At 45.0% G+C, this 15006-nt stretch overlaps 1 protein-coding gene across 1 annotated transcript in view; it reads left to right on the forward strand.

Moving 5' to 3' along the window:
- Positions 1–14373, forward strand: part of ABCE1 (ATP binding cassette subfamily E member 1) — a 91795-nt gene extending 77422 nt beyond the window's left edge. The window contains exons 14-18 of the mRNA XM_029600470.1: positions 10363–10473; positions 10573–10715; positions 10834–10956; positions 11534–11645; positions 13859–14373. Coding sequence (XP_029456330.1) covers positions 10363–10473; positions 10573–10715; positions 10834–10956; positions 11534–11645; positions 13859–13906 — 537 coding nt within the window. The 3' untranslated portion in view covers positions 13907–14373. The remainder of the gene's footprint in view (positions 1–10362; positions 10474–10572; positions 10716–10833; positions 10957–11533; positions 11646–13858) is intronic.
- The last annotated feature ends 633 nt before the right edge of the window (positions 14374–15006 follow it).

Below are 15006 nucleotides of genomic sequence, written 5' to 3' on the forward strand. Positions count from 1 at the left end.
TGTTTATGCGGGTCTGAGCAATAGCCCTCAAAGAGCGTCTTCCCTCCCCTCAGGTCCGTGGAGACAGCATGAGCCTGGCAAAAGTGGGAAATCTGCTTGTATGAGAGAGAGTCTGCATCCGGGAGATGAAATCTCTCTCTAATTTGTGCAAAAGTAAGAAAAGCAGCATCCCCCCATAAGTGTTCCATGCGCAGAATACCCCTCTGTTTCCAGGACAGGAAAGCTAACTCAGGAAGACCTGCCGGGAAAGATGTATTGTGATATAGACTGGTAAGGTAATAGTAGGATTTAGCGCCCACCACTTTGAGTTTCCATTTTTTCCATAAGGACAATGTATGCCTGGTGGTTGGTAACATTCCCGTACATGCCCTCCATGTGCTAACCGGTTGCCAAGGGATGGCAGCTAGGCTCATTCGCCCCACCAACTGCTGCTCGATCAAGACCCAGTGCCTAGTATCCCGGCCTTCATGCCAAGCGACCATCGGTCTCAGTTGCCCTGCTATATAATACTGAAGAATGTTGGGTACCACAAGGCCCCCCTCCAGCTTAAATTGATACATCACTTGTTTGCTTACTCGGGGAGGTCTTCTGTTCCAGATAAACCCAAAAAAACCGCCGCTGCCAGTATTTGATAGCAGCTTCAGGGATAGGAATGGGAAGGGACTGAAAGAGATATAGTAGTTTAGGTAGGGTATTCATCTTAATAGTAGCTATTCTGCCTAGCCAAGAAAGCGGTAACCGATGCCATTTGTCCAAATCAAAGAATATTTTGTTGAGGAGTGGAGAATAATTTGAGGAATATAAATCCTTGGGGTGAGAGGTCAAGTAGACTCCAAGATATTTGAGTTTTTGAGTGGCCCATCGAAAGGGATGTAATGGTTTCAAATCTTGCACCGTCCCCTGGTGGCAGGAAACATTTAATATTTCGGATTTGTCCCAATTGACTTTGTAGCCCGAGGCCCCACTAAACAATCGAATTTCTTGTTCAATTGCCGTTAAAGATTGGTGAGGGTCCCGGACTGTGAAAATAATGTCATCCGCGAAAAGACAAAGTTTATAACATTGCCCGCCCCACCTCAAAGCCCTTAATGACAGCATTGTTACGAATTCGAATCGCCAATGGCTCTAAGAAGATAGCAAAGAGCAGGGGAGAAAGGGGACACCCTTGTCTCGTGCCCCTTTCAACTTCAAAGCTGTCCGAGTACCCGCCATTTATTTTGAGACATGCTCTGGGATGCTCATATAGTTTATGAAGCCATGCGCAGAAATAGGGGCCAAACCCCATCTGCCTTAGGACCCCAAATAGAAAGGGCCAATGGACCATACCAAACGCTTTCTCTGCGTCCATAGAGAGGAGCAGAGATTCGTCCTGTCGATCATGGGCTATCCATAGTAAATTAACCAGTTTACGGATGTTGTCGCCGGCCATTCTCCCTGGCATAAATCCCGCTTGATCTTGGTGAATAATAGTAAGAATATATTTGTTCATACGCCCCGCTAAAATTCTCGCTAGGATTTTAAGGTCCAAATTAATTAAGGAAATCGGACGATAGGAGCCACAATTCGCGGGGTCTCGCCCCGGTTTAAGGAGAACTGTGATTCCCGCTAAATTTGCTTGGGCCCCCAGAGATTCTCCACCCCTCAAGGAGTTGTATACTTTTTGCAAATGGGCCACCATATAGGGGCCAAACTGTTTGTAGAATTTAGTTGTCAAACCATCCGGGCCAGGTGATTTCCCGGATTTCATGGATTGGATACTTTCCAAAATTTCGACCGTGGTAATTTCGGCCTCCAACTCCCTTTGCGCTTCATAAGACAAGCAAGGTAGAGGCGTATCAGACAGATAATCATCGACATGCTTCTGATGTATATCCCTGTTATTTCCATAGAGCTTTGAATAGAACTCCAGGAACCGCTTGCGAATTTCGGTATTAGTGGTGAATATGGCATCAGTTTCGTTTTTAATCTTGGCAATATTATTTTGATACTGATGTTTTTTCAGTTTATTGGCCAGTTGCTTCCCCGCTTTATTCCCACCCTCGAAGTATTCTTGCTTCGTTAGTAGCATATGATAATTGATTTTTTGGGTTTCCAATCTTAGTAAATCCTCCCTCGCCTTAGTAAGTCTCGTTAATACCTTCCCTGCGCCAGTGGTCTGATGTTGGTGGGTCAAAAGAGTTATGGTGTCTCTTAGCTCTTGAGCAGCCTTAGCATCTCTCTTTTTAATATACGCCCCCCTTGAAATCAATAAGCCTCTAAGATAAGCCTTAAAGGCATCCCAAACCACTGGTGGTGAGACCTCGCCAGTATCGTTTAGGGCAAAAAAGGACTTGATGTGTGAGATGAGATCCTCATTGAAGTCCGCATCCCCCAACAGGGCCTCATTCAAGCGCCAAAATTTTAGGCCAGCATCATACCCACGGAGCTCAACATCTATGCACACAGCAGCATGGTCAGACCATACTACCGGAGTAATTTCAGCTTTTTTTATGTGATTAAATAACCCCTTATCCGACAAAAAGTAATCAATTCTAGTATATAATGCATGGGGGGCTGAGTAAAAGGTATAAGAACGTGTTCTGGGATAAACCGTTCTTCACACGTCCAACAACAGCCACTGTTCCATCAGTGCCTGCAGTCGGGCTCTGTGAGTGCCAGAAGCAGAGACGTAGCCCCTAGAAGCATCCACAGAGGGACACCTTACCAAATTAAAATCGCCGCCCATCAGTATATAACCTTGGCCGTGGGTAGTAAGCAGAGACTGCATCTGGTCAAAAAAGAGCCCCTGGTCTCTATTGGGGGCATATAAGTTGAAAAGGGTGTACATAACCCCATTGACAGCAATGGTGAGAATGAGGTACCTCCCCAAGGGATCCCACACACAGCCCTTACATTCAAAGACCAAGGATCGTGCCAATAGTATGCCCACCCCTGTGTACTTAGAGTGGCGGGTACAAGCTGAGTAATATTGGTACGGATACGTATTTGACGACATTAGGGACTCATACCTGGCCTTCAGATGTGTTTCTTGTATAAAGGCTATATCAGCCCGTAGCTGGCCCAGTTCCTTATACAAATGACGCCGCTTGTGAGGGGTATTTAAGCCCTTCACATTAAGGGATACAATGCGTATAGTCGTCATTATGTCAGCTTGGCGAAACCCTCCTTATTCCGCAACAGGACGTGAGCAGTATATACTTTCCGCATTTCCACCCCTCCACAGGACATCCCCATTAGTGACCCACACACACTCACACCAAGATCGTGATATACACATACATGCTTTTCAATTTTTGCCTGTCCCCATAAACCATCCCCCCGCCTCCCCGCTTCCCCCCCCCCCCCCCGCCCCGCCCTCTGCTCGGATCTGCTTGTTCCTCCTGGCAGATCCATCTTACCACAACTTGAGGAGGAAATTAATAACTAACAGTACTCCCCCACCATCCCTGTTTAGTGAAAAGATAGAGGTAACCGACCTTCTAGAACCTTGAAACAACAGTTGAACTTATATAACAAGAAACCTTCCAACCTGAATAAAGACTGCCTGAAAATAGCGTTACAGCACGCAATGTAGGCAAAGATAGTAATTAAGTAAATCCAAGATTTATCTGCCAATCTCGTCCCTCAGGTTTTGCCATGTGCTGTCTTGAAATTATCGGAATTGCGTTTGAGCCTGCTATTCCTTGAGGTGGCTCTCTGCCATCTGGGGAGTTGCTCCTTGAGTAGAGGTGGGCGCGAAACCCGCTCCATCCTTGCTTGCGGAAGAAAGCCCTTATCTTTCAACAATCGCGTCGCTTCATCAACGGTACGCAGCTGTGTAGACGCACCATCCCACGTGTAAATGAGGCCGAACGGATGTAACCAACGATATTTCACATTCTTCTCTCTGAGAAATTGAGTAACCTCTCTAAGTTCAAATCTGCTTTGCATGGTTGCTTGTGATAGATCAGCATAGATAGATATTTCTTGGGCCTCCCAAGGCCATTTATTCTGCTGTCTCGCTGCTGCTGCTATGCTTTCTTTCTGCGTGTAGTTGTGAAAACACACAATCACATCTCTAGGTAAATTAGCGCGAGCTGCACGCAGCGCGCGATGCGCCCTGTCAATTTTAATATCCTCCGGCAGGATTTGAGTAGCAGTGTTCCCAGAAGACAATATATGAGCACAAAATCTAGCCACCAAATTCGCACAATCCGCATTCTCAGCAGTTTCCAGGAAGCCTCTAAAGCGCAGGTTACCTCTCCGTGCCCGGTTTTCAAGGTCGGCCATCTTGGCCCGCATGGCAGCGTTTTCGTCCTGCAACTCAGTGCAGACCTCCTGAAGCTGTGCTGTAAGAGTAGATTGACCGTCCATTTTGCAGTCTAGCTCATCCACGCGCCTGCCAACTGAGTGGAGCTCCTCGCGGAAATCCTCCATTTCATGAATTTCCTTTTTGTAATTTTTAAGATCTTGTCGGATGCCACAAAACCAAGACCTGAACTCAGAGCGCGAGGGGGCCCCCTCCGCCCCGATGTTAAACTCGTCGTCAGGCTCCTGCTGCTCCACCAGCGTTGCGGCTGCGCCCGACTCCCCGGGCTCAGGATCAGCATCGATTCCTTTTTGATAGGAAAAACATTGGAAGTCCACGGTTTTTCTTTTCGCAGCCAAGCCTGTGTGTTCCCGTGCTCTACCGCAGAAAAAAAAAAATATTTAGGCGTCGGCTAACCCTGTTTTAGTAGCTTTCTTAGCGGGTTGGTGTCAGGAGCTTAAGAGTTAGGCAGCCATCTAGAGGCTGACGTCACTTCCTCCAGAAAGTTCCATTTTTGTCTCATCTGACCATGAAACCTTATCCCACATTTTAGCTGGGTCACTCTGATGCTTTCTGGCAAACTCCAGACGTGCTTTGATGTGGTTTTTCTTCAGTAATGGCTTCTTTCTAACCACCTTCCGATGCAGGGCTCTTGATATGGTTGACTGGTGCGCCTCCACTCCACTGAACTCTGTGGGTCCTTCAAAGTGATTGCTGGCCTCTCTGTGGCTTCCCTCACAAGTCTCCTGCTTGCTCTGATGCTGAGTTTTGAGGGACAGTCTGGTCTAGGCAGTGTCTGGGTGGTATGATGCAGCTTCCATTTCCTCACAATTGATCCAACGGTGCTCACTGGGATATCCCAGCATTTGGCTATTATTTTGTAGCCTTTTCCTATCTTGTGCATGTCTATAGCTTTATCTTTAAATTTCCTTAGAATGCTCTTTGGTCTTCATTTTCACAGCTTTCCTTCAGATTCACAGTCTGACCAGTGGTACTGAAATTAGGGGGTCTTTTATCCAGAAAAGTCGACCTTTTCTAATGATTCACAGGTGGAGGCCAATTGTTAGGGCAATAGATCTAGCACCAACCCATGTTGCAAGGAGTGACCGCAGATTAAGCCCAACATATACCGTGACCGACAACAAAATCTCCAAAACCCGAAGGAATTCGCAACGGGTACCGCAACACTCTGCCATTCTCGACCTCATCTGCATCTCATCCCTCTTCTACTGGGGTTCGCGCGGTCGGCGCCACCCAATCGGGGTAAGAACCTTTTGCACCTAATCTGCCTACCAGCACATCAGCGCCAGACCTACCCCGACCACCCTGATACCTATTTTGACGATATCATTAATTGACTTAAACACCATAAAACAATTCACTCTGGATCGTACACTGCCTTTGAATGCTTTTACTGTGGATCACCCTGCAGTTTATTGTAGTCTGCTCACCCTATGCAAAAGCGTCAGCCATACTATTGACTCAGCTAACGCTGCCTTCGAATGTACCATGTTTCTGATTGCACCCAATAGTTCATTGTTACCCACCTGCCATATCTTAATTACCTTTGCTATTTACCTTTGCTACTTACACTCCACTACTCCAGCTATCACTACAGCCCCCCCCCGTGTCTAAGTTTATTTAATCCCCACCACCGTAAGTCCTCTCCTGCCTCTAGAATCATGTGCCTACTCCCCATCCCAAGACGGCACCGCCCACTACTACGTAAACCCCCTACAATACCACCCCACTCACCTAACCCGCGCAAATCCCTCATACCTATCACGACCCCACCTTTCTCACAATTCCTAGGCCTAACAACCTTAGCCATTACCCTTTTCAATGCCCAATCCATCCAAAACAAAGGACCTATACTAAATGACCTGCTTACAGACGACAATCCCGACCTATGTGCCATCACCGAATCCTGGTTAAAAAACACTGACCAGGTTTTCCTTAACCAGCTCCCAACAAAGACGTACGACCTCCTCTCCATCCCAAGACCTAAAAAGAGAGGCGGGGGTCTACTCTTGGCAGCCAAAAAAAGACTCAGCCTCAAACTCCAAACCATCCAACCCCCGCCCAAACTAGAAATTGCGCTATTTACATCCAAATCCCTGCAAATCTGCCTAGTCTACGCCCCCCCAGGCCTAATTGAACAAGATCCCTCACCTATCACGGAATATCTCACTGTCAACATCAAAACAGACCTTCCTACCATTATTCTAGGGGATTTCAATCTCCATGTGGATGCCCACCCAGCCACCCCCGCCTGCGAGATCCTACTGGACACCCTCAAAGCTCTGGGCTTCAATCAAATCATCACCGAACCCACGCACAAAGCGGGCCACACACTCGACCTAATCTTTGTGAATTCTAAAATAACCATTGCCACCCCCCCCCCTGTAATTACCCCAGTACCCTGGTCCGACCATTTTCTCATCAATACAACCCTTGAAACCAAATCCCCCACACCTTCCACACAAAAACACCATAAAACTATCTCCTTCCGTAAACACTGTAGTACAGAAGAGCTCACCCTAGCTTTCGACAATATAAATAACAACATCGACCTCACCAACCCAGACACTGCACTTCACTCCTGGAACAATCTTACAACGACCATAGCCAACGAAATTTGCCCCATCATCTACAAAGAAATACCCATTGCACAACGTGAGAAAAGAAAACCATGGTTCTCCACCGACTTAAAAACAATGAAACAAGAACTAAGAGCTAAAGAACGCGCCTGGCGCAAACAACCATCCGCTACACTTAAAGCTACCTACAGTAACACCTTACACGCATACCGTCATGCAATTACCCAAGCCAAGCGTGATTTCCACGCAGCTAAGATCCATGACTACCAATTTAATGCAAATGCCTTATTCACATATGTCTCAGAACTCACCATTTCAAACACACCCACCCTCAACGAAACCATCTCTAACAAAAGATGCGAAGAACTAGCTCTCTACTTCAAGAACAAAATCGACAATATCCTAATTCGCTTCCCTGCCAACACCACCCCCCTCGCCCCCATCCCCAATGACAAAAAGATCACCCTTAGTGCATTTGACCTTACCACTAACACAGAAGTAGAAGCCATCCTTCAAAAGATGAAACCCGCCACACACCCCTCAGACACCATTCCCTCAAAAATCCTCCTCTCTATTACCCCCGCCATCACCAAACCTATTAAGGACATAATCAACTGCTCCATTACTGCAGGCAGTGTCCCAAACCCACTCAAACTGGCAATAGTCAAACCCCTCCTAAAGAAGCCTACCCTTGACCCCTCAGACCCTGCCAATTACCGACCGATTTCCAATCTTCCGTTCTTATCCAAAGTCCTAGAAAGGGTTATTAACAAACAACTGACGGACTTTTTAGAAGACCACAATGTCCTCCACACTCAACAGTTCGGCTTTCGTAAAGCCCGAAGTACCGAAACCTTACTACTGGCCATGACAGACACCATGCTTAAAGGTATGGATCATGGAAACTCGTACCTACTCGCCCTATTAGACATCTCAGCTGCCTACGATACAGTCAACCATCAAATACTAATGACCCGCCTAGCAGAAATAGGCATCGCCGGCACAGCCCTCTCATGGCTCTCCTCCTACCTCACTCACAGAGAATACCTAGTAAAAATCGACAAACACGAATCCTCACACATACCTATCACACAAGGTGTACCCCAAGGTTCATCCCTATCCTCCACCCTCTTTAATATTTACCTCCTACCCCTATGCCACCTCCTCTCCGACCTAGGCCTGAATTTCTTCCTATATGCAGATGACGTGCAGATTCTCATCCCGTTTCAAGGGTCCACTAGCGAACCCTTGCAACGCTGGGAATCTAGCCTCGCCACCATAAGCACATTTTTATCTGATCTCCATCTAGCTCTAAATACCTCAAAAACAGAACTAATCATCATCTCCAATCAACCAGAACGCTTCACTCTCCCCATGCGACAGAACACTCCTCAAAAGACAACCACAACCCTCCCTCAGGCCCATTTTGTAAGAGACCTGGGCGTCTTTATAGATCAGCACCTAAGTTTTAAACCCCACATCAAAGCTCTTCTTAAGGGGGGTTTCTATAAACTTAACATCCTAAAAAAACTCAAACCCCTCCTCCACACCCATGATTTCCGCACAGTCGTACAGACCACCATGCTCACGAAATTAGACTATTGTAACTCCCTGCTACTAGGACTCCCCAACACCACCATCAAACCCCTCCAGATTCTACAAAACTCCATGGCTAGAATCATAACCGGTACGCGTAAAAGGGACCACATCACCCCCATACTAAAAGACCTACATTGGTTGCCCATCTCCTTCCGCTCACAATACAAAACCCTCACCATCCTTCACAACACCCTACATAAACACAACCACAACTGGCTCGATGAAATGCCTCGCTACCGCTCCTCCAACCGCCCCACAAGAACAACCCACACAGGCACTCTCCACATCCCATCCCTCAAAACAGCACACTCAACCCACACCAGAGGGAGAGCCTTCTCCGTCGCTGGCCCCACCCTCTGGAACTCCCTCTCCACCTTCCTACGCCAAGAGACATCCTTTCACAACTTTAAGAAAGGAGTCAAAACATGGCTATTCCGACAGGCCTACCCTGACACAAACCAAACTTAATATCTCCGCACCTTAGCCCCCCCTCTGCACGACCTGACACCCTGCGCCCCCCCCCCCAGGTCCCCCCCGCCTGGCCTTCCACCCTCTCTCTCAGCCCGCCTGATCCCCTCCCCTCCTCCCCTGGCCACCTCCCTTTATCCTCGACACCCAGCCACCACCCTACCCCCCCCCTTTTTTTCCCCTTTTTCCCCTGCCCTCCACACCCCCTACATACCCTTGAAGAAACCCTTCCCAGCAATTACCTCCTATTTCAATTGTTCCATATTCCTATTTAATCAAATGTTTCCTGTACATTAGTCATCTGTACATAGTATTCCTCTTTTCCGCTTTATTCCCTCCCTTTACCTCTGTTAACTATACCTCTCCCCCCTTCCCCCCTTATCCCCCTTTCCCACCCACCTCCTACACCTTCCCTTTTCTCCCCCCCCTACCCCCCTCAAATCTCTATTCCTTGGTTCCATTTATTGTTTATTTTGTTGTATTTGGTTTTGGTTTGTTTTTTGCTCTTGCGTTAGTTTTTTTCATACTGTTTTATTGTCATATTGTTATACTGTATCTCCCACCTGAGTTCATTGTAAACCGGCATGATGTGCTTCACGAATGTCGGTAGATAAAAGTTAATAAATAAATAAATAAATAAATAAAAATATCTTTCATCTGTGTAAACTTAGAGCTTCCAAAGCATAGGGGTTGAATACTTATGCAAGTGGCATTTTTCAGTGTTTTAATTTTATTTTACAAAAAAATGCAGAGAAATAATGAATTGTGACTTTGAAATTTTACTTTAAGAGCATACTGGTTTGCAATAAACATTGTCTGGATCTGGAACAATCTGTGCAAGTGTCATTTGTAATCCACACAAATATACTGACTTTTTAGGGGGTCGGATACGATTGCAAGTCATTTATGTGTACCCTAGGGAGGCGTGAGGAGAATGCTACAAACTCTAAATATGTGAAAGGTATTACACAATCCATTGGAAATGGTTTGAAAGAAAGCTGTAGAATTAGGGGATAGACAATGTCAGGAAATATTTTTTTCATGGAAAGGGTGGTGAATGTCTGGAATGACTTCCCGTTAGAAGTGATGAAGACAAAACCAGAAATGAAATTTAGAATCGTGAGAGATAAAGATGATTCTTAATGGCTAGAGGATGGAAATGAAGAAATGGGAAAACCTATGGTAACTTTTGGTGTAATATTTCAGCATGGGGTTGACCTGCATGGAATGGCGTTACAACCCTAAACAGAAGCCATTGAGGTAACCAAAACAAAGTAGCAATTAGAACCCAAACCTCCTTGCTGGGCAGACTGTAGATGAAGCATTTTGGTCTTTATGTGCTGTGATTTATTATCTTACTGTGTAATGTGTGTGTGTGTGTGTGTTTTCTGGCTTATCTTTGAACAGGGAAGTGTACGTCAACTGTTGCATGAGAAGATCCGAGATGCCTACACCCATCCACAATTTGTAACTGATGTGATGAAACCTATGCAGATTGAAAACATCATTGACCAAGAGGTAGAGATTGCTTGCATGGCATCAGGTCCATGTTTTACTTGGATTGCTCGCTGAATTCTGAGTGAAGTTGCTGAATGTTTTCGCTCTTACCCTTGATAGGTGCAGACGTTGTCTGGGGGTGAGCTGCAGCGTGTGGCTTTGGCGCTCTGCCTGGGCAAACCAGCTGATGTTTACTTAATTGATGAACCCTCGGCGTACCTTGATTCTGAGCAGCGTTTAATGGCTGCAAGAGTCATCAAACGGTAACTGCTTCCTTTTCCCTCTTTTGAGATTGGGGCTTCGTGATTCCCTTCAACTTTTTTCTTCATAGACCCACAGTCTCCCAAAGCTAACATTGTAATTTGTTTTTCTTCCTATTAGCTTTATTCTTCATGCCAAAAAGACAGCTTTTGTGGTAGAACATGACTTTATTATGGCCACCTATCTAGCAGATCGTGTAATTGTATTTGATGGTATTCCATCCAAAGACACAGTCGCGAACAGGTAAGTTCGGTGATTCATTCCAACAGTAGAAAAAAAAGTCATTGCTTTTGTTATTTTCTGGCTGGTTCTAGCTAATCTGTCCAAGTTCCCCACTAGGTTGCACTTAGAAACAGATCTAATAAGGCTGGAAAATGTAGGGAGAATTTGTCTTTTCTATGTAAATCTCTAGCTGCTGTATTTTCCTCATTAGTATATTTACCTTTATGGAATTTCAGATGGGCATAATTTTTTTTAAATATAGTTTGGGATGAGGTCACCCTTGGGAGGTGCAGGTGCTGAGAGAGCTTGGACACAGTATTTCCATTTTTTATACTGCTTAGTAGTATCTCTAGGATGATAGTTAATGTAAGTTGCTGTGTGGTTTCTTGCTGCTTGCTGGCAGTCTGTCTGCCCCACCATAGGAAAAGGATGGTGCAGGTTAGATACAGTCCTTACAAGATTCTGGAGCAGTTCCCATTCTTGGAATCTATGCTTTTTTTTTTTTTTTGGAGGAAAGTGTGATGGATGAATTTTGCATTTGTGCACCATGGATGATATTGTCATTGCTGAGTATTTGTGTCCTATTTCTGTATTCCAGTCCTCAGACTCTTCTGGCTGGCATGAATAAATTTTTGTCACAGCTAGAAATCACCTTCAGAAGAGATCCAAATAACTACAGGCCAAGAATAAACAAACTCAATTCGATCAAGGTAAGAGCTGGGGTTGATCTGGTCTGTTGATGGTTTTTCGTAATAGAAGACCAATAATTCTACTATTAGGGCTAATATTTCCTCACCATGTATGCTTATACTCAATATTCAAACAAATGAGGAATACCAAATTTCTCACTAAATTTTCAATGTTTTATTTATAACTCAGGGAATTAGTATCAGAATGTTTTGTGCTCAATCCTTTAGGCTCTTGCCCTTACAGGGCTGCAACCATATTCATGGTAAAAACAGCACTTAGTTGTTAACCTCATTTACCAATTCCCATTGAACCACAATTTTTATTTAATATTATTTTAAAACTACTCATTACTTTACTGAATCACTTATCTTTTGAAAATGTTCCGTGTAAACTCCAGTTACTTCCGTCACCTCCTCTCGTGGCTCCAAAACCTAATGTGCTCATTAACACCCATTCAATGTGTCTGTTTTTGTGGCTATTGAAAACTTTTCAACCTCCCAACATTGCAATGTTTCGGCGACGCCGTTCAGTTTTTGCGCTGCAGGGTGGAGCCGTGAGCGGCCAACTAAATGAGAAGAATCCCCTGAAGCAGGCGAGATAAGCCGCCGAAACATTGCAATGTTGGGAGGTTGAAAAGTTTTTAATAGCCACAAAAACAGACACATTGAATGGGTGTTAATGAGCACATCGGGTTTTGGAGCCACGAGAGAAGGTGACGGAAGTAACTGGAGTTTACACGGAACATTTTCAAAAGATAAGTGATTCAGTAAAGTAATGAGTAGAGGAAAGGGTGGTGATGGTGCCAGGGGTTGGAGGGAGAGGGAAGAGAAGGTGATTTAGCCAGGAGGAAAGAGGGAGACAGAAGGGAAGGAGAGATGATGCTTGGGGATGGAGGGAGAGGGAAGGTGGAAATGGGCCTGGAAATGGAGGGAAACGGAAGAGAAGGTGATTATGCCAAGGGGATAGAGGGAGACAGAAGGGACAGAAAGATGATGCCTGGAGATGGAGGGAGACGGAAGGTGGTGGTGATGCCAGGAAGGGAGGAAAGGGAAAGTGGAAATGATGCCAGAAAGAGGAGAGAAAAGGAGAAGGTGATTATTCCAGGGGGATGGAGGGACGAAAAGAAAAGGTGGGGATGCCAGGAGGGAGAGGGCAAAGAAGGTACTGATGCTCGAGGGAGGGAGAGGGAAGGTGGTGTTGATGGGTAAGGGAAAGTGGTGGAAGGAGAGGGATGGTGTGAGGGAGAAGGAAGGTGATGCCATGGGGTGAGGGAGAAAGAAAGTTGATGGTGGGTGGGAAGGAGAGGGAAGGTAATGATGATAGGGGATGAATGGGGAGGAGAGGGGAAAGAAGATGTCAGGGGAAAGGGAAGAGGTGATTTTGATGCTGGGAGGTGGAAGAAGAGGAGAAGAGAAGGGGTGGGAAGAGAAAAGTGATGATGGGGAAGCTGGTGGTGTGCCACAAGTAAATGAGCCTTGTGCCAGGTGTGCTACAAAACAAAAAAAGGTTGGGAACTACTGACAGACACAGAACATACCAGTAAATAAAGATCTTTTTTAGGGGCCTATCTGCTTTAGTTAGTTCACTTCTTGCCTTAAATCCCTGTTCCCTGGATCAGTCCAGACAAGTGGGTTTATGCATCCCTTCTAGCAGCTCTCTGGCTTTCCTTTCACATTTTCACACTTAAGGATTCTGTGCACTCATTCCAGTGTATGTATGAAGCTCAGGCTTACTCCTGAACTATCACTGGCACACGGTTTCCAGCTTACTTATTATGGGCAATCCTGAGCTTGTCCTATATCCAGGGCAGTGATTTTAACTACCTAAGGACCACTTTAAAAAAAAAAAAAAAAAAAAAGGTACAGATCAAGCATGTTTCTCTTAGCTATTTAGAGAGTTGTCACATACATTGTGTGTATGGCAATGCGATTCTGCCTGTCTCTAGTGAAGTACTGTAGCAGTGAACCAAGAATCCGAGCCACAGGTAGATTTTAACACTAAAATATAGGTATTGGCTTCTTTTGGTTTTGAGCTCCACAATTGCTGTGATGGTGTGTTTTAATAAAAAAAAATTGAGGAGCCTCCCCCCAACTCCCTGATTTTTGTGTCTTATGGGGGTGTGGCTTATACTGCCATGAAGCATGTGTCGTATTTCCGTAATTCATGGGGGAAACAGTATCTGGTAGCCTGTGGATAATGCAGAATTCCCTTTTCTCATGCTCTTCTGTTTTAGGATGTGGATCAAAAGAAAAGCGGAAACTACTTCTTCCTGGATGATTAAACTTTTATCAGTGCAAGTCGCCTCCATTTGGAAAGGAAAAGCTCCAACACTGAGCTTGTTGATCAGGTTATGTAGAAAACGGCTGTTCCAGAACCTACCGTGCCATTCCCTGTGTTAACACCAGAGCCCTGGAGCCGTGTCCAGTGTATTCTGGGAAGAGAAGCTGCTGTGTCTTGTATGCTTGGTGACAATACCTTCTTTTCTCATACAGCCTTCCAGATCCAGGATGATTCCTGCTTAAATACAAACATACACTTTCCAACTTTTGTGGGGTTTAAAATCAACAATGTAACTTATTCATGTACCACTATGCTGACCATTTTTTTTTCCAGTTTTAGGTATCTTTGAAAGAAGTTTTCTGTTAGATGGTTTACAAATAATTATTGAACTAAAACATGCCCTTATTTTAAAGCAAATGCTGGCCTCTTTGGCTGAGGCTCTGATAATAAACATCCATCTAAAGTGGACTACTTGTCTCTTATTTTTCACTGATCAGCTGCAATCTTTTGTAATTAGTGCCTGTTCTGATTTTTTTGAGCAGTTTAACAATACAATTTATGTATTTACATAGTGCCTTTCCTGGGGGAGATCAGAGTGATTTTCAATACTTAAAACATACATGATCAAAATTGCATAACAAATTAAAAACAGATCTCTGAGGTGCAAACTGTGCAGTTCAAGATTATTTAATGCTGAACATTGCTGTAAAGAACCACATCTTTAAGGCTTTTTAAATTATTTTCCCATCAATCATGACTCTTAGTGCTTCTGGCAGTATGGCATACAGAGGACATCTCTAATAGTCTGTTGTTTGACGATAAGTGTTCTTTGGAGAGCATATAGGTAGGTACAATGATTCACTAAGCCAGATGGTATCATGGTTAGTAAAGATCTTATGAATTGTCAATATTTAACAAAGGTACACATAAGGAAATCACATTCCCTGTACGTACCCGGATCAGTCCAGACTCCTGGGTTTTGCCTCCCCTCCAGTAGATGGAGATGAAGAAGTTTTGACAGATTCTGCCCTTTCTCACAGGACAAGCAGGATGGTAGTCCTCACATATGGATGACATCATCAGGATGGAGCCCAATCACAG

Source organism: Rhinatrema bivittatum, chromosome 1 (assembly GCF_901001135.1).
Source record: "Rhinatrema bivittatum chromosome 1, aRhiBiv1.1, whole genome shotgun sequence".
NCBI classification, from domain to species: Eukaryota; Metazoa; Chordata; class Amphibia; order Gymnophiona; family Rhinatrematidae; genus Rhinatrema; species Rhinatrema bivittatum.